At 45.1% G+C, this 22,723-nt stretch overlaps 1 protein-coding gene and 1 pseudogene across 1 annotated transcript; one reads left to right on the top strand and one right to left on the bottom strand.

Annotated features, from left to right (window-relative positions):
* Positions 1–1,718: 1,718 nt before the first annotated feature.
* On the bottom strand, positions 1,719–2,846 carry LOC100280799 (prenylated Rab receptor 2). The gene has a single exon (NM_001153719.2). It carries the CDS (start codon positions 2,693–2,695, stop codon positions 2,015–2,017), a length of 681 nt encoding a protein of 226 aa, NP_001147191.1. The 5' UTR covers positions 2,696–2,846; the 3' UTR covers positions 1,719–2,014.
* Positions 2,847–17,226: 14,380 nt separating this feature from the next.
* On the top strand, positions 17,227–18,132 carry LOC103627964 (translation initiation factor IF-2-like; annotated as a pseudogene).
* The last annotated feature ends 4,591 nt before the right edge of the window (positions 18,133–22,723 follow it).

Below are 22,723 nucleotides of genomic sequence, written 5' to 3'. Positions count from 1 at the left end.
TCTTTGGGAGAAATGGATTACACAACCTATTTCATGAAACGAGGATTTAAAATTTTGTTTAGTCAAAATCTATGCTATAAATAAACTATCTATATACATAGCTATAGTTCACAAAAAAAATTTAAAAAATCATACATATTTTTTCATCCTACTCCTATCGTATACAAAATTGCGAGTTTAAATTCGTTATATTTTAACTGTAATAAAAAGAGAATATTTTGGCCAAATTTCTAATTTAAACATGTCAGAAACTTTATCTTTTTTATTACAAATAAAGCATAATGAATTTAAACTTAAAATTTTATATACAATAATAGCAGGATGAATATATCTTGAGCACTAAGACTTTGGTGCACATGGACTAACAAAAGCCATAAAAAATTCTGAGAAAATTCATACATATTCTTTTCATCATACTCCTACTGTATACAAAATTTCGAGTTAAAATTCGTTATATTTCAACTATAATTAAAAAGAGAACATTTTGGCTAAATTTCTAATTTAAACATGTCAGAAATTTTTATCTTTTTTAATACAGCTAAAGTATGACGAATTTAAACTTGAAATTTTATATACAATAAGAGTAGGATGAAATGAATATGTATGGATTTTCTCAGAATTTTTTACAAACTTTATTAGTTCATGTACACTATATGTGTACCAAAGTCTCACATGCACCACATATGTTCTCTTTGACTAAAGGCCAGCGCATGTCTTGGCTATACCAGGTGCTCGACGTTCTTATCTTTTTCAACAAGTTCCTGCATTACAGCCTTTAGTTCAACACTAAGTGTTGCCAGCTTTTCCTTCACATGTTCTCAGGTTCGGATCGGCATTCCAATCCAGATGCAGGTGGTGCTTACGGTGTCGCACAGTTCAGGAAAAGAGCATTCATCTGGGCTGCTGCACCAGGAGAGACCCTTCCTCTGGACTCTGGAGTTGGCCTGAACCAGTGCATGTCTCCGCAAGCCCTCAGCTGAAAATAAACCTCCTTGAGACCCTGACGGCAAACCACTACGCAGCTGTTAAGAGCACTGGCGCAGGGGGCACCTTTGCGGTCAATAAGAGTGAGGATCTCCCACCAGTGGAAAAATGGCGCCAGCAAGCCAACAATACAGGTATGTGTCAGTGTCGCTGCAACTTGATCTCTGGTCGCTTTCTTCTGTACGTTTGTGCCCTTGGCTGCTAGTATTGGCTGGGTTTACTCCTAGTCCTTCCTATGGTGCATGCCACCGTGTCATGGTTCCAGAAGATCAGAGGCGTCACCGTGTTCTTGAGTGAGCACATATCCATGGAGATGAACGACCTGGCTGAATATCATCAGGGTGCAAGCACATTCCAAAACGACTGGCAAAAGCCACTGGAGGAGACGGTAACCACAGCCTGTTCCTTTGTCCACCGGTAGTTGCTTGTACTTACCTTTGCTCTAGGTAACCAACCATGCACCATTTGCCAATGGCTATGCGAGTACTTGCCAACCGGTCGAGTGGTGGACCTGCTGCCCAACACCGCCAAAAGGAACAATCAATGGAAGGGGCTCCATGGGAGGCTGGACTGGGAGGGCAGCTTCCCCCACGTCCGTGTCCGATCCCCAGCCTGTGGGCAAGCTCGGCATGTGCTTCCACCCTGAGCAGATTCTGTACCTCTAACGGCAACGGCAAGCTTTAAACAGGTAACGCCAACAGATTCTGGGATGGTGCATACAATACAAGCTTAGAAACATAATCAATTCATATTTCTTCAAACAGATTCAAATCGTACCAGTCACATATGTTTTACTCTAAAAACTACACTCAATACCAGAACCAAACTAAAATCTCCCCTAAAAACCGAGCACGAAAATCACTATAGGTACAATGCGGTCTAGAAGAGAGGGTGCAGTAAGAACATCACAGCACCAACGATGATGAACGCCTTGCAAAATCCGATAATGGATCAGAGCCACCAAGAATCCCCTGCCTCAAGAAGAGAGCAGAACACGATCAACAACCCCATGGCCGCCCACCGTTTACCATCAGCTAGGGAGCGCGTAGCCGTATGCGGTGTCCGTGAACGAGGCGCCGGCGACATCGAACGCGTCGCTCTCGTCGAGGTACAGGTTGACCCTGAAGGCGGCGTGCGCGCCGATGACGGCCGCGGCGACGACGAGGGAGACGAGGAGGTTGAGCCCCGCGCGGGTGAGCGCGACGGCGAGCACGGTGGCGGCCGAGAGCGCGGCCAGCACGACGCGGTCGTCCACCTCGCGGCGGAGGCACACGAGCGGCTCCCCGCCGCCGCGGCCGAAGTAGAGGCCGAGCCAGGCGACGAAGAGCGCCAGGAACGCGAGCATGGACGCGGGGCGGTAGACGAGGCCGAGGAAGACGAGCGCGAGCGCGGCCAGCGCGTAGTTGGCGCGGAAGTAGGCGAGGTTGCGGCGCGCCCGCGCGCGGGCCTCCCCGCAGCTGTCCGGGCACGAGAACGCCGTCGGGTCCAGCACCTCACGCCACGCGCGCGGCCGGCCCGCCGCGGCCCCGGCGAACGCTCGCGCGCGGGAGAAGAAGGCGACCCCGGCCTCCGCCGCCGTTGCCGCCGCCGAGGAGGAGGAGGGCGCCGCATCGCCGCCCGCGGCCGCGACGTCCTCCGGCTTGAGCTGCGGCGCAGGGGGGGAGGTGGGGAGGGCGCCGTAGCGCGACCACGACGCGGTGGAGGAGGACATGGCGGGCCGCTGGCGAACCCCAGCCGCCGGGCGCTGGATCGGGCCTCGGGCTGTGGGATTGGTGCGGTGGCTTGCGCAGCTGTGCCGGGTTGGCCGCTTGTTGGCCTGGCCTGGCCTCTTCGATCGCGGGGATCTGAACGGAGGAGGAGAGAGAGAGAGAGGAAAGGTCTTGGGATTGATTTTCAATTAACCGCTTCCGGCCTTATTTAATGCCATTTTTTAGACGTAGTGGTAAGGGCATATACAACTTCGATACTGTTGCACGGTACTCAAAGAGGATGTTTGGTTAAAGAGATTAAAAATTAATCTCTAATTTTTAGTCTCATTTAGTTCCTTTTTTGCCAAACAATATGTCTAAAATATGGACTAAAATGATTTAGTCTTTAGTCCTTCACATATGTGTTAAAAGGGACTAAACCATATTAATTCCACATTTACCCCTTATTTAGTTCAATTGTACTAATAGCATGAGAATGTTAAAGGCCATTTTTGTCTTCTTATGAGTCATTTAGTATATTCTTACTAATTTTAGCTTATATAACCAAACATGTTAGAGACTAAACTTTAGTCCTCTAACTAAACTTTAGTCTCTAGACTAAAGAAACCAAACAGGGCCTAAGTATAAGACACAACTAAAACACAACATAATATAATGGTCATGTCTAAAACATGTGTCTTACCATATTCATTGTATCAATAAGAGCATTCAATAAATTAAAGTGATCAATCAGATAGTCTCCTGTATCGAACATAGAGCTAAGACACCGTGTCTACGTCAAAATACATGTCTTGAGTTTTTTTACATTCACCCCCTAGACACACTCTAAGACACAACTTAAGACACTCATTGTATATGCCCTAATAAAGCAACTTGCTCCAGCGCCAGCTCGTCGACAAATGGTCAGATTATAGGCCTGTTTGGTTCAGCTTTTTTCTGACCAGCTTTTCCGAGAATCTAGCTGTGGGGAGAATCTGACTGTAGAGAATCTGAGTATCATTAGGATTACGTGCGGAGTAAAATAAAGTTGTCTATGGGACTCAGAATCTATAAAGTGACGGATTACTATTATTGTGACGACTCAACTAATTATATGTTTATGTTGATTTTGAATGATTTTTACCCAAACGAATTTTATAAAAGCTGACTGAAAAGCTGAGTGTTTGGTCGTCTGCAGCAGATTTTTGTGGCCAGAAGCTGCGAAAAGTCGAAACAAACCGACACTATATTCAGCTGTTTGGACTGCTGCATTTTTAATTTATAAAGATAAAAACACTATAAAAATAATAAATTGGTATAAACTAAATGTTAGGATTTATGGGCTTGGCCCAATTAAGAATTTCTAATAATTCCAGGAAAATCTCAAAAGCCCATATAAGTGGATGGCAAAGGGATAGGTGGAACCAATAGCACCATATTGCTAGCTCTTGTGGAGTAGAGCTAGCTTAAATATGGAAGCCACACTCACTCACCAAGTCATGGATGAGAGGAGAGAGTGTGGAGAGCCACACGCGCGCGCGCGCTCGCCTGGCCTGGCCGGGGCGAAGGGCGCGGGCGCACGACATGCGCGTGAATGGTCCGCCGAAATCCGGCCCCTCGCCTTGCGGGGGCGCGGCTACCTTTTGCCGTTTGATTTTTTGGTTTCTTGGCTGTTACGCTTATCCTAACCGATCCCTATAAAATCTCAACTGATTGCGAGATTTTCGTGGGCGGATAAGCACGGGGGTCGCGGACTCGGCCCTATAAAAGGAGCCCGACAGCCAGCCTCCAAATCATCCCAGATCCCAGTTCGCTTTCGCCTCTCTTCATAGCTGAGCCGCCTTTTAGTTCCCTTCGTCCCGACCGCAGAGGTGCATCTGCGATCAGGAGAGCAGGTCTCCGGAACCCTTCGTCTTCTAGATCCTGCACCGGGAGAGGGCGAATAAGGTTTTTGGGAAGCGTCTTCACGCGACTGCTCGTGATCTGCTGACCTCGTCGACCCTGCTGATTTCGCTACTTCGACATCGTCGACCCTGCTGATTCCGGCGCGTGCCATCGATCAGTAAGTCTAATCAGTACGCATCATCTGATTTGGCTTGTTATTTCAGTTCTTCTGATTTGTTCATGATTTATATTCGGAATTTAGATTGGAATTTGTCTAATTATTCAACAATCCAAAAACCTTATTGTAGACAATTTCCTAGTTTTTCTATGGCTGCTTTTGCCGACGCGCTGAAGCCAGAAAAGTTTAATGGTATGCACTTTAAGAGATGGCAAGTCAAGGCCACGCTCTGGCTTACTGCTATGAATGTCTTCCATGTTAGTAAAGGCAGACCTGAGGGTCCACTGACTCCTGAACAGGAGAAAGAGTACGACCATGCCAATACTATGTTCACGGGAGCCGTTCTTAGCGCCCTTGTTGACCGTCTGGTTGATGCAAATATGCAGTACACATACGGGAAAGAGTTGTGGGATGCACTTACTACTAAGTATGGTGCATCAGATGCTGGCAGTGACCTGTATATCATGGAGAGCTTTCATGATTATAAGATGGTTCATAATCGCTCTATTGTAGAGCAAGCTCATGAAATACAGTGTATAGCCAAGGAGCTCGACCACCTTAAGATAGTCCTTCCTGGCCGATTTGTGGTTGGGTGCATTATTGCAAAGTTGCCTTCTACATGGAGGAACTTCGCCACAGCTCTGAAACATAAGAGACAGGAGATATCAGTTGAAAATCTGATAGCGTCTCTGGATGTTGAGGAGAAAGCTCGGGCAAAGGACACGGGATCTAAAGGAGGCGAGGGCCACTCCAGCGCCAACATGGTTCAGAAGAACCACAACAAGGGCAAAGGAAAGCCAAAATCTAACAAGCCCAACAAAACTACCAACTTCAAGAAGAAGAAGAACAAGGCTGAATTGACATGTTTCGCATGTGGCGAGGCGGGTCATTTTGCCAAGGATTGTCCTGATCGAGCGGATCGCCGTGGCAAAAAGGGCAATGTCAACACAGTGGTCGCTAGCAATGAGGAAGACAAAGGGTATGGTAATTTACCTTTTATCTTCTCAGTATTTCAATCACCTAGCTGGTGGCTTGATACTGGTGCTAATGTTCATGTGTGTTCTGACATTAACTTGTTCTCTTCTTATCAGGGCGCCCGGGATTCTTCCGTGTTAATGGGGAATGGGTCACATGCTTCTGTTCATGGCACTGGCACGGTGGATCTGAAGTTTACTTCGGGAAAGATCGTGCAGCTGAAGAACGTGCATCATGTCCCTTCTATACACAAGAATCTCGTTAGCGGAACCCTTCTATGTAGAGATGGGTTCAAGGTAGTTTTGGAGTCCAATAAATTAGTTGTGTCCAAGTCTGGACAATTTATTGGTAAAGGCTATGATTGCGAAGGCTTGTTCCGCTTTTCTTTGTTAGATTTCAATAATAAGTCTGTGAACCATATTTGTGCTAATGTTGATGATCTTGCGAGTATTTGGCATTCTCGTTTGTGTCATATTAATTTTGGCTCTATGTCTCGGCTTGCAACCATGAGTTTAATTCCGAATATCACCATAGTCAAAGGTTCTAAGTGCCATAGTTGTGTGCAGTCGAAGCAACCTCGAAAGCCTCATAAGGCTGCTGAGGAGAGACACCTGGCACCACTAGAACTCATACATTCTGATCTTTGTGAGATGAATGGTGTGTTGACAAAAGGTGGTAAGAGATACTTCATGACATTGATTGATGATGCGTCTAGATTTTGCTATGTATACTTGCTAAAAACTAAAGATGAGGCTTTAGACTACTTTAAAATCTATAAGGCTGAGGTTGAAAACCAACTAGAGAGAAAGATCAAACGTCTTAGATCAGATCGTGGTGGCGAGTTCTTTCCCAAAGTCTTTGATGATTTCTGTGCAGAACATGGCATTATTCATGAGAGGACTCCTCCCTATTCACCCGAGTCAAACGGGATTGCTGAAAGGAAAAACCGTACGTTGACTGACCTGGTGAATGTCATGTTAGACACTTGTGGTTTATCTAAGGCATGGTGGGGGGAGGCAGTCCTGACTTCATGTCATGTTCTGAATAGAATTCCTATGGGCAAAGAAGAGAAAACCCCTTATGAGAAGTGGGTTGGGAGAAAACCATCACTTTCATACTTGCGCACTTGGGGGTGCATGGCGAAAGTCAATGTACCAATTAATAAAAAGCGCAAGCTTGGTCCAAGGACAGTGGATTGTGTCTTTCTTGGATATGCTTCGTGTAGCATAGCATATAGATTTTTAGTAGTTAAATCTGAAGTTCCTGATGTGTATGTTGATACTATTATGGAATCACGTGATGCTACTTTCTTTGAGCATATATTTCCAATGAAAGACATTCATAGCAATTCTAGATACTCTTCTGAGATAATTCCTGAACATAATACACCTATTGAGAGTTTTGAACAGCCACATGAAATTGTCCTAGAGGAGGATGACAATGATGCTCCTAAAAGGAGCAAGAGACAAAGGGTTGAAAAATCCTTTGGTAATGATTTCATTGTGTACCTTGTGGACGATACTCCTACTACCATTGCAGAAGCATTTGCATCTCCAGATGCAGATGATTGGAAAGAAGCAGTTCATAATGAGATGGACTCTATTCTTTCAAATGGTACGTGGGAAGTCACTGATCGACCCTATGGATGCAAACCCGTGGGTTGTAAGTGGGTGTTTAAAAAGAAGCTCGAGCCTGATGGTACAATTGAAAAGTACAAGGCTAGGCTTGTGGCTAAAGGCTATACTCAGAAAGAAGGAGAAGACTTCTTTGATACTTACTCACCTGTTGCTAGAATGACCACTATTCGAGTACTACTTTCTTTGGCTGCCTCGTATGGTCTCCTTGTTCATCAGATGGATGTAAAGACAACTTTTCTTAATGGAGAGCTGGACGAGGAAATCTATATGGAACAGCCTGATGGATTTGTAGTAAAGGGTCAAGAAAGCAAGGTGTGCAAGTTATTGAAATCTTTGTATGGTCTGAAGCAAGCACCAAAGCAGTGGCATGAGAAGTTTGACACTACTCTAACGTCTGCAGGCTTTGCCATTAATGAGGCAGACAGGTGTGTATATTATCGCTGTGGTGGGGGCGAAGGAGTTATATTGTGCTTATATGTTGATGATATATTGATATTTGGCACAAACATTGATGTGATCAATGAAGTCAAGTCTTTTCTATCAAAGAGTTTTGATATGAAAGATCTGGGAGAAGCTGATGTGATTCTAAACATCAAGCTGATTAAGGCAGATGGTGGGATTACTCTCTCGCAATCTCACTATGTTGAAAAGGTTTTGAAGCGATTTGGCTTCTCTGAGTGCAAACCTTCTCCAACACCTTATGATCCCAGTGTGACACTGCGAAAGAACAAGAGAATTGGTTTAGACCAATTGAGATACTCTCAGATTGTCGGTTCACTCATGTATCTTGCTGGTGCAACAAGGCCCGATATCTCGTTTGCTGTGAGCAAATTGAGTAGGTTCATGTCAAACCCCGGGACTGATCATTGGCATGCACTTGAGCGGGTTATGCGCTACCTGCAAGGTACAATGAGTTATGGAATTCACTATTCTGGTCAGCATGCAGTACTTGAAGGATATAGTGATTCGAACTGGATATCTGATGCAGACGAGCTTTATGCCACCAGTGGTTATGTCTTTACTATTGGTGGAGGTGCGGTATCATGGAGGTCATGCAAGCAGACCATTTTGACGAGGTCAACCATGGAAGCCGAGCTAGCTGCACTTGACACAGCAACCGTTGAGGCAGAATGGTTGCGTGAACTCTTGATGGACTTGCCGGTGGTTGAGAAACCAATACCAGCTATCCTTATGAACTGTGACAATCAGACAGTGATTGCTAAAGTGACGAGTTCTAAGGATAATGGAAAGTCATCAAGACATGTCAAAAGACGATTGAAGTCTGTCAGAAAGTTGAGAAACTCCGGAGTTATAAGTGTGACTTATATTTCAACAGATAAAAATCTGGCAGATCCTTTTACCAAGGGACTACCACGTAATGTGATAGAAATCGCATCGAGAGAGATGGGTATGAGACCCGAATAAAGTTGCCATGGTGGAAACCCAGTCTATGTGATCGGAGATCCCGTGAATTAGGTCCTGGGAAGAACAAGCCATTGGTGAACTGAGGAGAGTAACTTTTGACCCTCTCTAAGTAAAGATGCAATACTCTCAAATGCTGTAAGGCAGGTTGGCTTTGTGCCTTAATGTGTTCTGTTGGCTTGTATTAGCGAAGATGTTGTCCTGCAGAACATTCTTTGAAAGAACACACCTATATGAGTTAGACTGTCTAACGTCGCAGTCTATGAGATTTGGGTGATCTCTAGTAAACTCATGAAGAGACCTTGGAGTACGACGTATATGCTCCACCCGAGAAGGGGACTACTGGTAGCCAAGTACTGGTCATGACTTCAAATGAAACCCATTCACGCAAAACTTGCAATTCAAGGCATAGTCCATTGTCCAAGTTGTGGGTTGGTGTAACTTGGAGTTCTAGGCGGAAGTTCAACTTAACAGTCTCTGCTGAAAAACTAGTATATTAAACAGTAGTGAACAGTGGCGAAAACTGCAGATGGGCATTTGAGATCTGGTGGGGGATTGTTAGGATTTATGGGCTTGGCCCAATTAAGAATTTCTAATAATTCCAGGAAAATCTCAAAAGCCCATATAAGTGGATGGCAAAGGGATAGGTGGAACCAATAGCACCATATTGCTAGCTCTTGTGGAGTAGAGCTAGCTTAAATATGGAAGCCACACTCACTCACCAAGTCATGGATGAGAGGAGAGAGTGTGGAGAGCCACACGCGCGCGCTCGCTCGCCTCGCCTGGCCGGGCCGGGCCGGGGCGGGGCGAAGGGCGCGGGCGCACGACATGCGCGTGAATGGTCCGCCGAAATCCGGCCCCTCGCCTTGCGGGGGCGCGGCTACCTTTTGCCGTTTGATTTTTTGGTTTCTTGGCTGTTACGCTTATCCTAACCGATCCCTATAAAATCTCAACTGATTGCGAGATTTTCGTGGGCGGATAAGCACGGGGGTCGCGGACTCGGCCCTATAAAAGGAGCCCGACAGCCAGCCTCCAAATCATCCCAGATCCCAGTTCGCTTTCGCCTCTCTTCATAGCTGAGCCGCCTTTTAGTTCCCTTCGTCCCGACCGCAGAGGTGCATCTGCGATCAGGAGAGCAGGTCTCCGGAACCCTTCGTCTTCTAGATCCTGCACCGGGAGAGGGCGAATAAGGTTTTTGGGAAGCGTCTTCACGCGACTGCTCGTGATCTGCTGACCTCGTCGACCCTGCTGATTTCGCTACTTCGACATCGTCGACCCTGCTGATTCCGGCGCGTGCCATCGATCAGTAAGTCTAATCAGTACGCATCATCTGATTTGGCTTGTTATTTCAGTTCTTCTGATTTGTTCATGATTTATATTCGGAATTTAGATTGGAATTTGTCTAATTATTCAACACTAAAGTCAAACAAACATGCTGATAAACTCGACAGAGTGAATTATTAAAAACAAAAATGGATTTGCAGGTACTGACATGAGCAAGTGCAAAATGAACATGGGTGTACCAATACAAGGGTTTCTTTCTAAAAAAAATAACAAGATTGTCCTTGCTGGACACTGTTTGAGCTTTCTCTTTCGCAAAACTTCATTTGTTTGCATAAATGAGTGAAGATTTAACCTTTAAAAAGAAGAATCGATATAAACAGGGGAACTGTTCCAAGTTCCTTGCTACGACTCAACACGGACACGGAGAAACAGCCACCGAACCGACCGGGCGCGCCAGGCCGTCTTCTCGGTTGTCTGCCCTGCCATACTATGGCGCTACTCTGTCGGCACGCTCCGGCTCGTCCCGTCCCGGATTGGCCGTGGCCAGCGTGCCGCGGCGCGATCGCGAAGTGGAGGAGGAGGACATGGCACGTGCCTGACCGCCCAAACAGCATGGAAAGGAAAGAGGATCGAGATCAAAGGGCCAAACACATTACAAAAGAAGTCATCACAGGGAGTCAGAGGGACACATGATTGATGTCTCATCTTCGTCTCTCGTAATTAATATAGTAAATAAAAGTACAGAGGAATGCGTAACGATATAGAATAGCAAATTTATTCTACAAATTCTGAATATTAGAATGTATAACATATATAGAGAGAGAATTCTGCTAAAGTCAAAAATTGTAGGGGGGAAAACACATAACAAATGCACTAGAATTAGGGCTCATTTAGGAGCAAGGGAATTAGAGGAAATTGAAGGAACTAAATTCCCTTTTGTCTCATTCAACTCCCTTACTCCTAAACAATCTCTTAGTTCTTCTTCTTCTTTTCTTTAATCTTCTAATTTTCTTTTTTACAACACTTATTTTAGACGTGAAAGTTATTCTTCTCCTTTTCTTTTATCTTGTTCCTTTTATTACAATACTTATTTTAGCTGATTGCCATGATATATACGAGACATGACCAGTAGAGAATCTAGTAAAAAATATTGTCCCGAGTCATAAGAGCAGCTTTGTTATATTATATAGTTTTTTTTGTGAATTTTAATAGTGTTTTGCTAAAAGATTTATAAAATTTATCGGGGTTGGCTGACCCCGATAACGCTCCAAAATTCACCCCTGGACACGACGCATTACAAATAAAAATTTCTAATAATAAAAAACAATATAAATGTAAAATGTGCAATATGTTATAAATAACTTTGTGTAAAAAACCTGATTTTCTTATGTTTTTTTTTCATGTAAACAACTTCTTTTTACTCATAGTTCCCTGTAGAATAGAAATTATGCATTACTATGCCTAGTTGGTTGGGCTATGAAAAAAGTTGATGTGAACTATAAGCTGTAAAAGATTGTTGTGGACTTTGAGCTGTAAAAAAAGCTAATATTGTTTGGTGTAAGCTGCTAAAAGCAGCTAAAAGTTCTTCTATATATATTTCCATAGTTTCATCCAAAAGCTGCAAAAACAGATTTATATGTGCTTTCAGTGTACTGCTAGCAAGTCACCTTTTCAAAAAAGCTGCATTCTTAAGCCAAAACAAAAAACTAAACCAAACACACATTATATCACTCTTTTTTATTTTGTTATACTAAAATAAAACATAGTAAGAGACAAGAGATTGTATAATACAACTCCGAACCCCTCTAACATAAGTTAAAACCCTAGAGATCCCTAATATATAAAAAAAAGAGTGCACCGCTAGGATACGAACTATGGTCTCTAGTAAAAGAAACCTCACCTCTAATCAATATAACTCATAGGTTTGTGCTGTAAGAAAACTAGTATTATATGATACATATAGAAACGGTAACCATCCGTAGTAACCTATTCGTTTGGCTTTTACTGCTTCTACAATATTTTCTATAGAGGACAGCTGCAACAGTCTAAAGACCTAGCTTTAATACAAAGCGAACAACCTAAAGTTCGCCAAAAAAAAATTTAATGCAGTTCTAACATTCATAAAAAACACTATTGACTCTCGCGTTTCAGTAGCACAAACGCAATGTGAACGACTCAGCAGCAGTCAGGTATTAAAGACAACGAAGCGAACACGCAAGCTTTCATGCAATCAAAATAGCTCGTCATAAACTAAGATAACAGTGAATTCACCACCGGTACACCCATTGCATAGTCCGTCTACAGGGGGGTTTAATTTGGCAGCCCATGCTACATGGAAAAAAATCCAACCGATGAGAGCCATATTCAGCCCTCACTTTAGAAGAATGAACCAAGAAGAGTGGGTAGCACCGATACCGGGCCTACCGTGCTTCACTGGCTTGTACGAGATGGAGAACTCTGCGAGGTAGTGGCCAATCATCTAGGGCTTGATCTCAACCTGGTTGAAGGTTTTGCCGTTGAACGATGCTCCCAATCATCTTTGGCGCAATGATCGTGTTGCGGAGGTGTGATTTCACGGGCTCACGCTTCTCACCGGCGGGAGCATCCTTTTTCTGCATGCATGGAGGATCAAATGGTCACTATAGTTAGATGGTAGAATGAACGTAAACATACAAACTTTGCCTTTAAAGTTATCATCAGGTCACTAAACTAGATGGTTAGAATGATTGTGAACATGCATTAACTTCATCTTTAACGTTGTCATCAGATCACTAAGCTAGATGGTAGAATGAACGTAAACATGCATCGACTTCGCCTTTAAAGTTATCATCAGGTCACTGAGCTAGATAGTAGAATGAATGTAAACATGCATCAGCTTCGCCTTTAAGTCACCCGAAAAAAAGTAAATGCATCTGTGTCAAAGTACAAAGATTGATAAAAGAGAATATGATGAGCCACAAAATACATCATAAACAACCAACAGGAAACTCATTCCTGTAACGGGGGCAATGACAAATCTGACCATAATATGAACACAATTCAATTCCAAAACCCTTGCATGTTCACCAACGAATTATTCCACAGATTAATTAGATGGCAATGCTATCCACAATCCTGCAAAGCTTCTACAGATATGTTCTGAACTAAAAACACAAACAGCAATGACATGGACAGAACTGTACTAAACACCCATCAATCTAAGGGGTGTTTGAATGCACTAGAGCTAATAGTTAGTAGCTAAAATTAGTTGAGACATCCAAACACCTTAGCTAATAGTTATCCTATTAGCTATTTTTGATAAATTAGTTAATAATTAGATAGTTATTTGTTAGCTAGCTAATTTCACTACAAATTTTTAATCAGCTAACTATTAGTTCTAGTGCATTCAAACACCCCCTAAAAAGAGTGGTATATACAAGTAGCAACTAGTAGAATAAATGAAGAAGTCTGCACTCTGCACATGCCCCAAAATGGTTCAAATTATTCCAACAAAATGGAGTAGGTTGTTAGTCCAGTTAAGAGACACAAACTGTTCTACTAAAAACATGTAGGACAATGCATTCTTATGGATAACTTAGGGGGTGTTTGAATGCACTAGAACTTATATAGTTAGTTGGCTAAAAATTGTTAGTTGAATTAGCTAGCTAACAAATAACTACCTAACTATTAACTAATTTTCCAAAAATAGCTAATAGTTGAACTATTAGCTAGAGTGTTTGGATGTTTCAACTAATTTTAGCCACTAACTATTAGTTTTAGTGCATTCAAACACCCCCTAAAGAAGCAGCAATATCCTGCATTAATGACAACCAAGTAGGTCAGAGCAACCTGGGTCCGAAAATTGAGTTTCCACTAACTTCGGAGAAACGTAGCAAAAGAACAAACAATTTTTAAGCAAGTCAGTATACCTCACGTGCTCGAACGAAACTAAAAGTCAGGTATTTGATAGCTTTAGGGAAGTGGTTAACATCATAGCAAATGGACAAAATTTGTTGTTCCAGAGACAACTTGTGATCAGTAATTTAAGCTCCCAAGTAGGGCTGGACAAAAAACTCGTGACTCGGTAACTCGCTCGACTCGACTCATTAGTGACTCGACTCGACTCGGTTCGTTTAAAATGAGTCACGAGCTGAGCTAGCAAATTAACTCGGTTCTTAACGAGTCAAACTCGAGCTGGCTCGTGAGTTACTCGCGAGCCAAACGAGTTATACAAATCTGCAATGGTCCAGCCCACCATAGAGCAGCCCAGCCACACGACACGGCCCACACACCGTTCTTCAGCCCAGCCATACGGGCGGCCCACACAACCAGCCACACGAGCGCGACGCATACGTCTAAAGTCCAATTGCCCGCACGCCGCACCGCATGCCACTTTTTCTGGCTTCTCCCTGCGAGCTGCCCTCTCGGTCTCTCCCTCTCTCTCCCAAAATCTAAACCCTAGACTCCTAGAGCCGCCGGCCGCCGCTGTTCGTGGAGCAGCCGAGCAGAGCAGGGCAGCAGGCTGCAGCGCCGCCGCGCCGGTGTGTGGCGTCCGCCCTCCGCCCGTCTGCCCTCTGCGCGGCGCCTATTCTGTTCTTCGCCGTCTGCCCGTCTTCCCCGACGGCGCCCTCGGCCCTCGCCCTGTTCGGCTGTCCGGCGCGGCGGCGCCCACTTGCACATCGTCGGTCGGCGGCGCCCACTTGCACATCGTCGCTATGTTGGCTTTATGGCTTACGTTAACTTTGATAACGAGCTAGCTCACGAGTTAATCGAGTCAGACCGAGTTACCAAACGAGCCGAGCCGAGCAGCTTCTCCAGCTCGTTATCATAACGAGTCGAGTTGAGCTAACTCGTTATCATAACGAGCCAACTCGAGTCGAACCGAGCCGAGTCGAGCCAGCTCGATATCCAGCCCTACTCCCAAGGGAAAATGTGAGAGTAGGATTTTAACAGCCATGCCTTCGTGCATATTCAGTAGTTCACACAAATCATTTTCTAGTACCTAGTACAAAATATCTAAAGACATAACTTCAATTAATCAAAGGAGCACATTACAATTATTGAGTTAGAATGAGTATCACAAATCCCTATGAAAAGTTGCAAACGGAATAGACAACAGGCAATAACAGAGCACAAATGCTAAAATGAGTTTAAAATCTCATTGTAGTTGATCTGATGTCCTAGTAATTTAAAATCTTGCAGTCGAAGGTGATTCCACTCATGGTTGGCTAACAGCCATATGAGTTTCTTCTGCTGTTCATAGCGCTCTTTAAGAGCTTTCCACAAGTTGTGAGGGCATCACTTCATAATGCACTCCTGCTTGAGATCCTTATGGATATAAAGCCTCAAAAAGAAAAGTGCAGTGTTCTTTTTAACTTCATTAGCTGGAGAAGTACCAGTGATAGGTGTAGCTATAACATCAATGATCCCACGAGAAGCAAAAGTTATTTCAATATCTGAAGCCTAAGTTGGATAGTTATGCCCATCAAGTGCGAGTTCCTCGAACTCTTTGGTTGATATGTTCCTACAGTTATGACCATGGACATCCATTAATTTATGCATAAATTAATAGTCACAATGGTGATGTTGTAAGCTCAAATGCAAAACCTTAAAATTACATGTGTAGAACTTCGCGCATACGATGAATGCGGAGGGAGATGGTTTGATTCGTACCTTTATGTTGATTTGCAGATAGTTCCCTCTGTTCTTGTCGAACAACAAGTCATTCTTCTCCCTTTCTTCCTCTGATCTTTTTGAGATAATACTGATAACGTATTAAAACTCGGTGGCAAAGAAGTAGAGAGAGGGGCAGAGAAATGACAGAACCGAACTTGTTTATTGCAGAGATCATCCTTATATACATCTGTACAAAAGGATCCCCAATGGGTGTGACCCTTGGATATAGATGTCCAATAAGCACGAGGCCCGCGAGCCCGGCACGAAGCCTGCTGTTTCGGCCCGGTCCGAGCCCGGCACGGCCCGGGCCGACCCGGCACGAATAAGCGGGTCGGGCTCGGACAGGAAACTAGGCACGGTGGGCTAGCCCGGCACGACCCGTTTACCTCTAAGCACATTAAGCCCGCTTTTTTACACTAAAACGTGTTTTTTAGCCCGCTTAGCCCGCTTTTGGCCCGCTTTTTTCGTGCTAAACGGGCCGGCCCAGCCCGTTTAAGCCCGCTGCGGGCCGAACTCGGACAGAGAATCAAGCCCGCGGACTTACAAGGCCCGGCCCGGTTTCCTAACCGTGCCTGACGGGCCGGGCCCAAAACGGGCCGGGCTTCACCGGGCCCGGGCCGGGCCGGGCGGCCCGTTTGGCCATCTCTACCCTTGGATAATAACTGTCACAAATGGATGGTTGGATGAGCCTTGATAACTTATACAATATCTTGTAACAGACTCCCGGACAGGCTCGAGCTGAGATTTCCACTATTTCGTCTATTCATATGCCAGACTAGGTGAGTGCCCGTGCTTTGCAACGGAAATATATAATACCATGATAACTTACGTACAAATGTGTGCTATACTTTTTTGAGAAATAGATTTCGTTCCATTTGTGATCCTAGTCATACATAATTTTATTTATTTTAATCTATCCATTTCAGCACTACATTGCAATACCATACAAACTTCTATATATATAATTTTAATTTAATAATGTAATGTCAACGGTATCATTAATGCTAAGACTATTACAATAAATTACAAACATTAACAGATCTTTAGAAAATATTGCAATGTCTTACGGTTCAAACTGATACTCAACCAGTACATCCCATTAATAACACAAAACATCTCCGTTAAGCCCTCGAGGTATCCGATGTGCCACAGGATCCCACACTGGATAGGTCTGGTGCCTTGTACTGGCCAATGACCTTGGGAGAAGCAGGATGTTGGCCTGCAGCAAGCAGACCATGGCCATCAAGTGCAGCACCGACAACACCTCGTACCAGACATCTGACATGGCCGTCTCCTGAGATTGAAAAGCTCCCAGTCCAGCGACGACTCCTTCTCCAGCTTCTTCTTCTTCATGCCGCCATTTGCCTCAGGCCGCCACGCCATGGCCGCCATTTGCCTCAGGCCGCCACGCCATGGCCGCCATTTGGGATCTAGTGCAGAAACAGTCATGCTAACCTTTGATAGTAGAATAGAGCACCTCTAAAATGCTTCAGTGGATCCAAGAGTGGGAGAGCCTCTAATGGTCGACAAGCTAGGAAATTATTCAAAAAATCAAATTTACATTAGAGGAAGACCACCACCTGTTCATTATAGCAAACCATCAAGAACTGACAGGAACCGTAACTATCGAGGAAACTACCAGGATGGCCCCCCACAGCAATGAAATTACCAGAACAACTGTCCTCCACCACAAGGTGGTTACCACTTACCAGAACAACCCGCCGCAGCAAGGAAACTATCAAACATACCGCTCGCAGCAAGATGGAAGAGGCTATGCCCCCACAGCAGAGTTATGCACAAGGTGGTCAGGATGGTAGAGGTTTTGGAAGGAAGGAATGATTACACAGACCGTTCAGGCTACAATGGACCACCTGATTTTCGAAGTCAAAGTCAGTACCAAGGGCATGTAAATCCAGCTGGGCAAGGTCAAGGTTACAACAACCCCCAAGAGCGTAGCAACTTCTCGCAAGGGCAGGCAGGAGAACATCTATTGCTCCTTCCGCACCTGGGTCTTATGGCCAACCATCAGCACCTGGATCTTATGGTCAACCTAATACACCTGGTAACTATGGGCAGGTACGTCCATCAGCGAATCCTGGTGGTAACAGAGTTCCTGGTGTGAATCCTAGTTATGGTGGGGATGGCAGACAGGGGGCTGGACCAGCATATGGTGGAGATAACTGGCAAAGAGGTTCTGGTCAGTATCCTAGCCCAGGTGAAGGACAAGGAAACTGGCAGGTATGAGAGCATTTGATATACACATTTCACTTTTAAAATGCCATTACTGTTTGAATTGAAATACAGCAGTTTAAAGTTAAACTGGGACATCATTTGTTTGACCAGTTCTAGATTGAATTCATAAACTGAGCGTGCCGAGTTTCAGATGTACGACTACAGTTTTTCTCCCTGTTAAATGTTTTTTTAGATTTATGAGCTAATTTGTTCATTTTTTAATTCCCATGCCACTCTATTTGTTTAAATTGGATTCAGTAGAGGACTACAATAGAGGTGCAGGAATACATCAGAGCTAGTTTTAAGAAAACGTGCTTATAACTGATTCTGTAGCAACCTTTCTTAAGTGGAACATGCGCATATTAAGGCCCTATATACAGCCACATCTGTTTGGCATTTACATGTCCACATTGGTAGATAGGATCATAGCGATCGGAATAACATTGATCAGATCTAAAGTAATGTAATGTGTGATTAAGACACAAAGCAGTAATGACAATTTTGTAAGCAGTGGAGCCAATAAAATTCTAGACCAGCTATAGGTTGTTTATAAACATAGAGGACTCTTAACAGACCAGGTTCTTGAGGACCTTACAATGTACCTGAGACGGCAGAGGGAAGGAGGTGACGATGCTGGCGCAGTAGTCGCCTCCTCTAGAGACGACAACGACGTCGAGACGATGCCGGAGAGCTCAGAGCCCTACCAGCACGCTTCCTCCAGAGACGACGACATCAAGGCAATGCCGGAGAGCTCGGATCCGTACCAGGGGCCTGCACACGCATGCCAAGAGATGGGACGTCGACCCATTTTTATCCCTTGCTCATCCTACGTGTGGGATTAAAAAACATTTACATGTGACAAAAACACTGTTATGTAGGAAAAGAGAAGATGAGCAATCAAACCCAGAGCTCTCACACACCAAGTGAAAGAAATCACAAGGTAAAAACCTTCAACAAGTTTATATCACATATATGAATAATTTGTAGATCTCTGATATCATAATTCTAAATATACATTTTAAACCATGCCAAGTAGCTGGACAACCGATTCATGTAGCATCTGTAAAAAATGAAAACATATGCAGTATATAAAGCAAAATCTATGTAATCAGACTAAGGGATAAGAATGGATAAGTCAGTAGAAGTAATTCTAATAAACAAATACATGTTGAAAGAGTTGCAAAGAACTGGAAACCACACCATTCTTATTCACAAGTTGGTTTCTCCAGATTTTTCAAAACTGCTCTCAACAGGCTACACCATTCTTAAAATGACTCTAATAAGTCTATACAGATTCCATCCAGTCAAATCAAAGGATACTGTAACCAAGCACGTCTTGCAGCTCCGAAATATACTTTATCATTGGGCCCATATAAGAACCCCAAACCGTAATGCCTCACAAGAAAACATAAGGGGTAACTATAGATACATCGAATAAACATTATAACCTTCCGCGTCTAGAATCTAGATGTACACAGCAGTAAACTACCAATTCTTTGCAAAATAACAATTGCAAATCATGCTAGGTAAATCGTCTTATGAAACGCTTTATTGGGGGACCAAATCCTATAAAATCCTAAACCTAGCACCTGCAACAACAAGATGAAAGCCCACGGGGTGGCGACATCAAACATCCGCCAAAATGCCTCGCAAATCCTAAAACTACGTCACGGATCGAAGAGCTAACCGAGAACCAAATTGAGACCAAACCGAGAAGCAGGCCTAAGCTAGGGTTTCGTCGGATCGAGAAGGGGTGGGAGAGGTTACCTTAGGCTACCTGGGGCGGCGATGGGGTGTCGACGACAAGGCGACGACGAAGGTCGGCATTGACGCGGTCCGGAGTGGCAGCCATGGGCGGTGGCTGCGAAAACCCTAGAGATGCTGGTTGAGGAGGTTTGGGAACAGAGGAGCCGAAGCGAGCGGACGCGGATCCCGCCCGCGGCCCCGCCCCACATCATGCTGTCGGTGCCGTTCATCATGCTGTTCATGATCCAGTCGCTGCTTGCCTTGACCCGGCTACGGGCGGACTCGTCCAGCTCGACCCGGGCCTCACCAGCGCCGGTGGCCACGGCGGCCACCTGCGCGATGCTGAGGCTGGCGCCCTCGATCTTCACCAAGGGTTGGCGGTACTCAGCCTTGTAAATTCTGCAAAAAAATCAAAATTATATTCTCAGTCATGTAAATAGCCTACCATTTGCATGTTAGGAATCAAACTGCACAGGGGACATCTAATGTAAAAGAGGCCACTGTCAGTGTTTTGGGTCCGACCGCACACCCGGGGTTGCCCCTCAAGGTGTTTTTAGGAGTAGGACGGTGTCGACGACTGTAGCAAAATGGTTCGTGCCAATTGCACGAGGGACAATGGACAAGGTTTACAGGTTCGGGCCGCTTAGAGATGCGTAACACCCTACGTCCTGGTGAGTATGCTGAGTGAATAAGGTTACAAGAGGGCTCTCTGAATTGAGAATGCCGAGAGTCGAAGTGGGCGGCTAAGTAGTAGGGTCGATCGTTCTGATGGGGTGCCCCCTGGGCCTTATATACTCGACCGTGGGGCAATACACGTGGATATGATAACAATGTGTAGCTAAAAGATAGTGAACTATTTGAGTTTATCTCCCTGTAGTTCTGCCGACCTATCCTCGCATGGCTCCGTTGCATGGGGGCTCCAGCGCGGGAAAGTCGGACCTCCGTTGTGGCCGCTCGCTCGACGTTGTGGGCCGTCCGGGTTTGCTCCAATCCGGCCTCGTGTCAACCTTCTTTGCTGATTGTTCCTCCCCAGGCCCACAAAAGAATGACCTTACGATTTATTGGGCCCTTGGGCCTTTCGTGAGGTCTTTTACTCTTTTAGTGGACCCGGGGGATATCTGTCCCCCACAAGCCCCCGATCTTTGGGTTAATTTAGAGGTAATCAGCCCAAAGATCCTAGGTCCAGCCTGCAGGTGATTTGAAGAGAACGACTTCTTACTGTCTCCTCCTGCTTTGATCACTCGTGAACCGAAGCTTTGTTTCGTGCTTGTGCCTTAGAGGTCGGCATTTCGTTTTGTAGGACCCTGAACTTCATTGGGTGCACCGGAGGTGCACCCAATGGGTGTAGCCCCCGAGCTTCGAGTAGATTTTAGAAAATAATCTACTCGAAGGTCTTCACCAGAAATTATTTCCATTTTTACTCCTGCGTTTTGGTTGAGGGCCAGCCTTGTCTTTAATCTTGTCCCATGCCTTAGAAGTCGGCACTATTTTGGCTTGGAATGATGATCCATGGGGTGCACCGAAGGTGCACCCAATGGGTGTAGCCTCCGACCTTCAAGTGGATTTTTGAGGATAATCCATTCGAAGGTCTTCCTTTTGTGTCTTTTTGCTGAAGATTATCCTTTCTGCTTATAAAAATCGGCATGATACCATCCGCATTATGCTTTGGAGGTCAGCATTATGTCATCAATATTATGCTTCAGAGGTCAGCATGTATTTTGTCTTTTGCAGCCGAGTTCGCAATCCATCCATATCTTGCTAGGTAGTGTAATTTATTTGCTCTGCGACTGATTGGACATTTGATGGACGTTCTCTGTCTAGTCTTCACGTCGCTTCTGTCGGCCATATTTTGTACTTCACTGGCTATATTTGGCTTTCCTCTGATCCTTACTGATATCTCATTTTTGTCTTGAGGTATTCACTGCGTGCCCTGCACAGATGTGACCGTTTTGAAAAATATACTGATAATTCCTGGGCGTCCCCCCCAATGGGTGTGGGCAAGGGACGGCTTGGTACGCTGAGTGTTTTAGCCGGCTGCTTCTGAGTAGTAATGTGATGTGACGGTAGGTGTAATCATATCCTCCGCGTTGTTGACTGGAGTCCCAATGGGTGTTGTGTTGCGTGAAACGGCGTCAGCCGCCTGACGTGTCTTCAGACGGGTTGAAGTGCTTATTGAATGCTTTGCGACTGTTCAGTGACCGCGGTTGGAGGTGAGCGGTTGCCTTCTCCTTCTATAAATAATGTCGTTGTCTCTCTGGCTTTTCCACATCTCTTGTTGTTCTCTATTGCTTGCTTTTCTTCTCTCCCTTTCGCTTCCACCATGGGCAAGAACAACAAGCGCAAGCGTGAGCCAACTCCTCCATCGGAGGATTTTGGTGACTCGGAGTACTCAGAGGAGGAGTTCTCCTCTGAGTCTGAGGGGTCTCCGGCTCCCATCTCCCTGCGTGAGTCGTCTGACGACTCAGACGACTCCCAGGGGCTCGCGGCGGAGGTCTGGACGTACATCCGGGCCGTGGAGCGCTCCGGGCTCGAGGGCTCGGATGAGTCGGAGTACTCCTCGGCTGAGAAGGACTCGGACGGTGGCGGCGAGGACGAGGACGACGACGACGACGACAACGACGAAGGCGGTGGCGACGGTGACGGCAGCAGCAGGGGCGGCAGCAGCGGCAGCAAGAACGGAGACGGCGGCGGCAGCAGGGGCGGTAGCGGCAGCAGCAGGGGCAGCAACAGGGCCAGTGGCTAGATGCCACTGGTCTTTAGATGTTAGTATAGTATAGTTAGAATAATGTAGTAGTATTTAGTAGTGTAGAGTAGTATAGTGTAGTGTAGTAGTAGTAGTAATGTAATGTAATGTAATGTAATGTAGCAGTAGTAATAGGGAAGTATCAACTCATAATGAGTTGATTTGTAAGTACGTTATCTTCCCTTTAATGAAGAAATGATGTTGGTTTTTCTGTGATGATTATCCTGCTCATTTGTGAAGTTGATTTCCTTGGAGTTCGCATGTAAATAACTCTGGCATCGCTTCGACACTTTTA

Source organism: Zea mays, chromosome 5 (genome assembly GCF_902167145.1).
Source record: "Zea mays cultivar B73 chromosome 5, Zm-B73-REFERENCE-NAM-5.0, whole genome shotgun sequence".
Lineage (NCBI taxonomy): Eukaryota > Viridiplantae > Streptophyta > Magnoliopsida > Poales > Poaceae > Zea > Zea mays.
The sequence above is the reverse complement of the archived record's forward strand: the minus strand, read 5'-3'. Positions and strand labels throughout refer to the sequence as shown.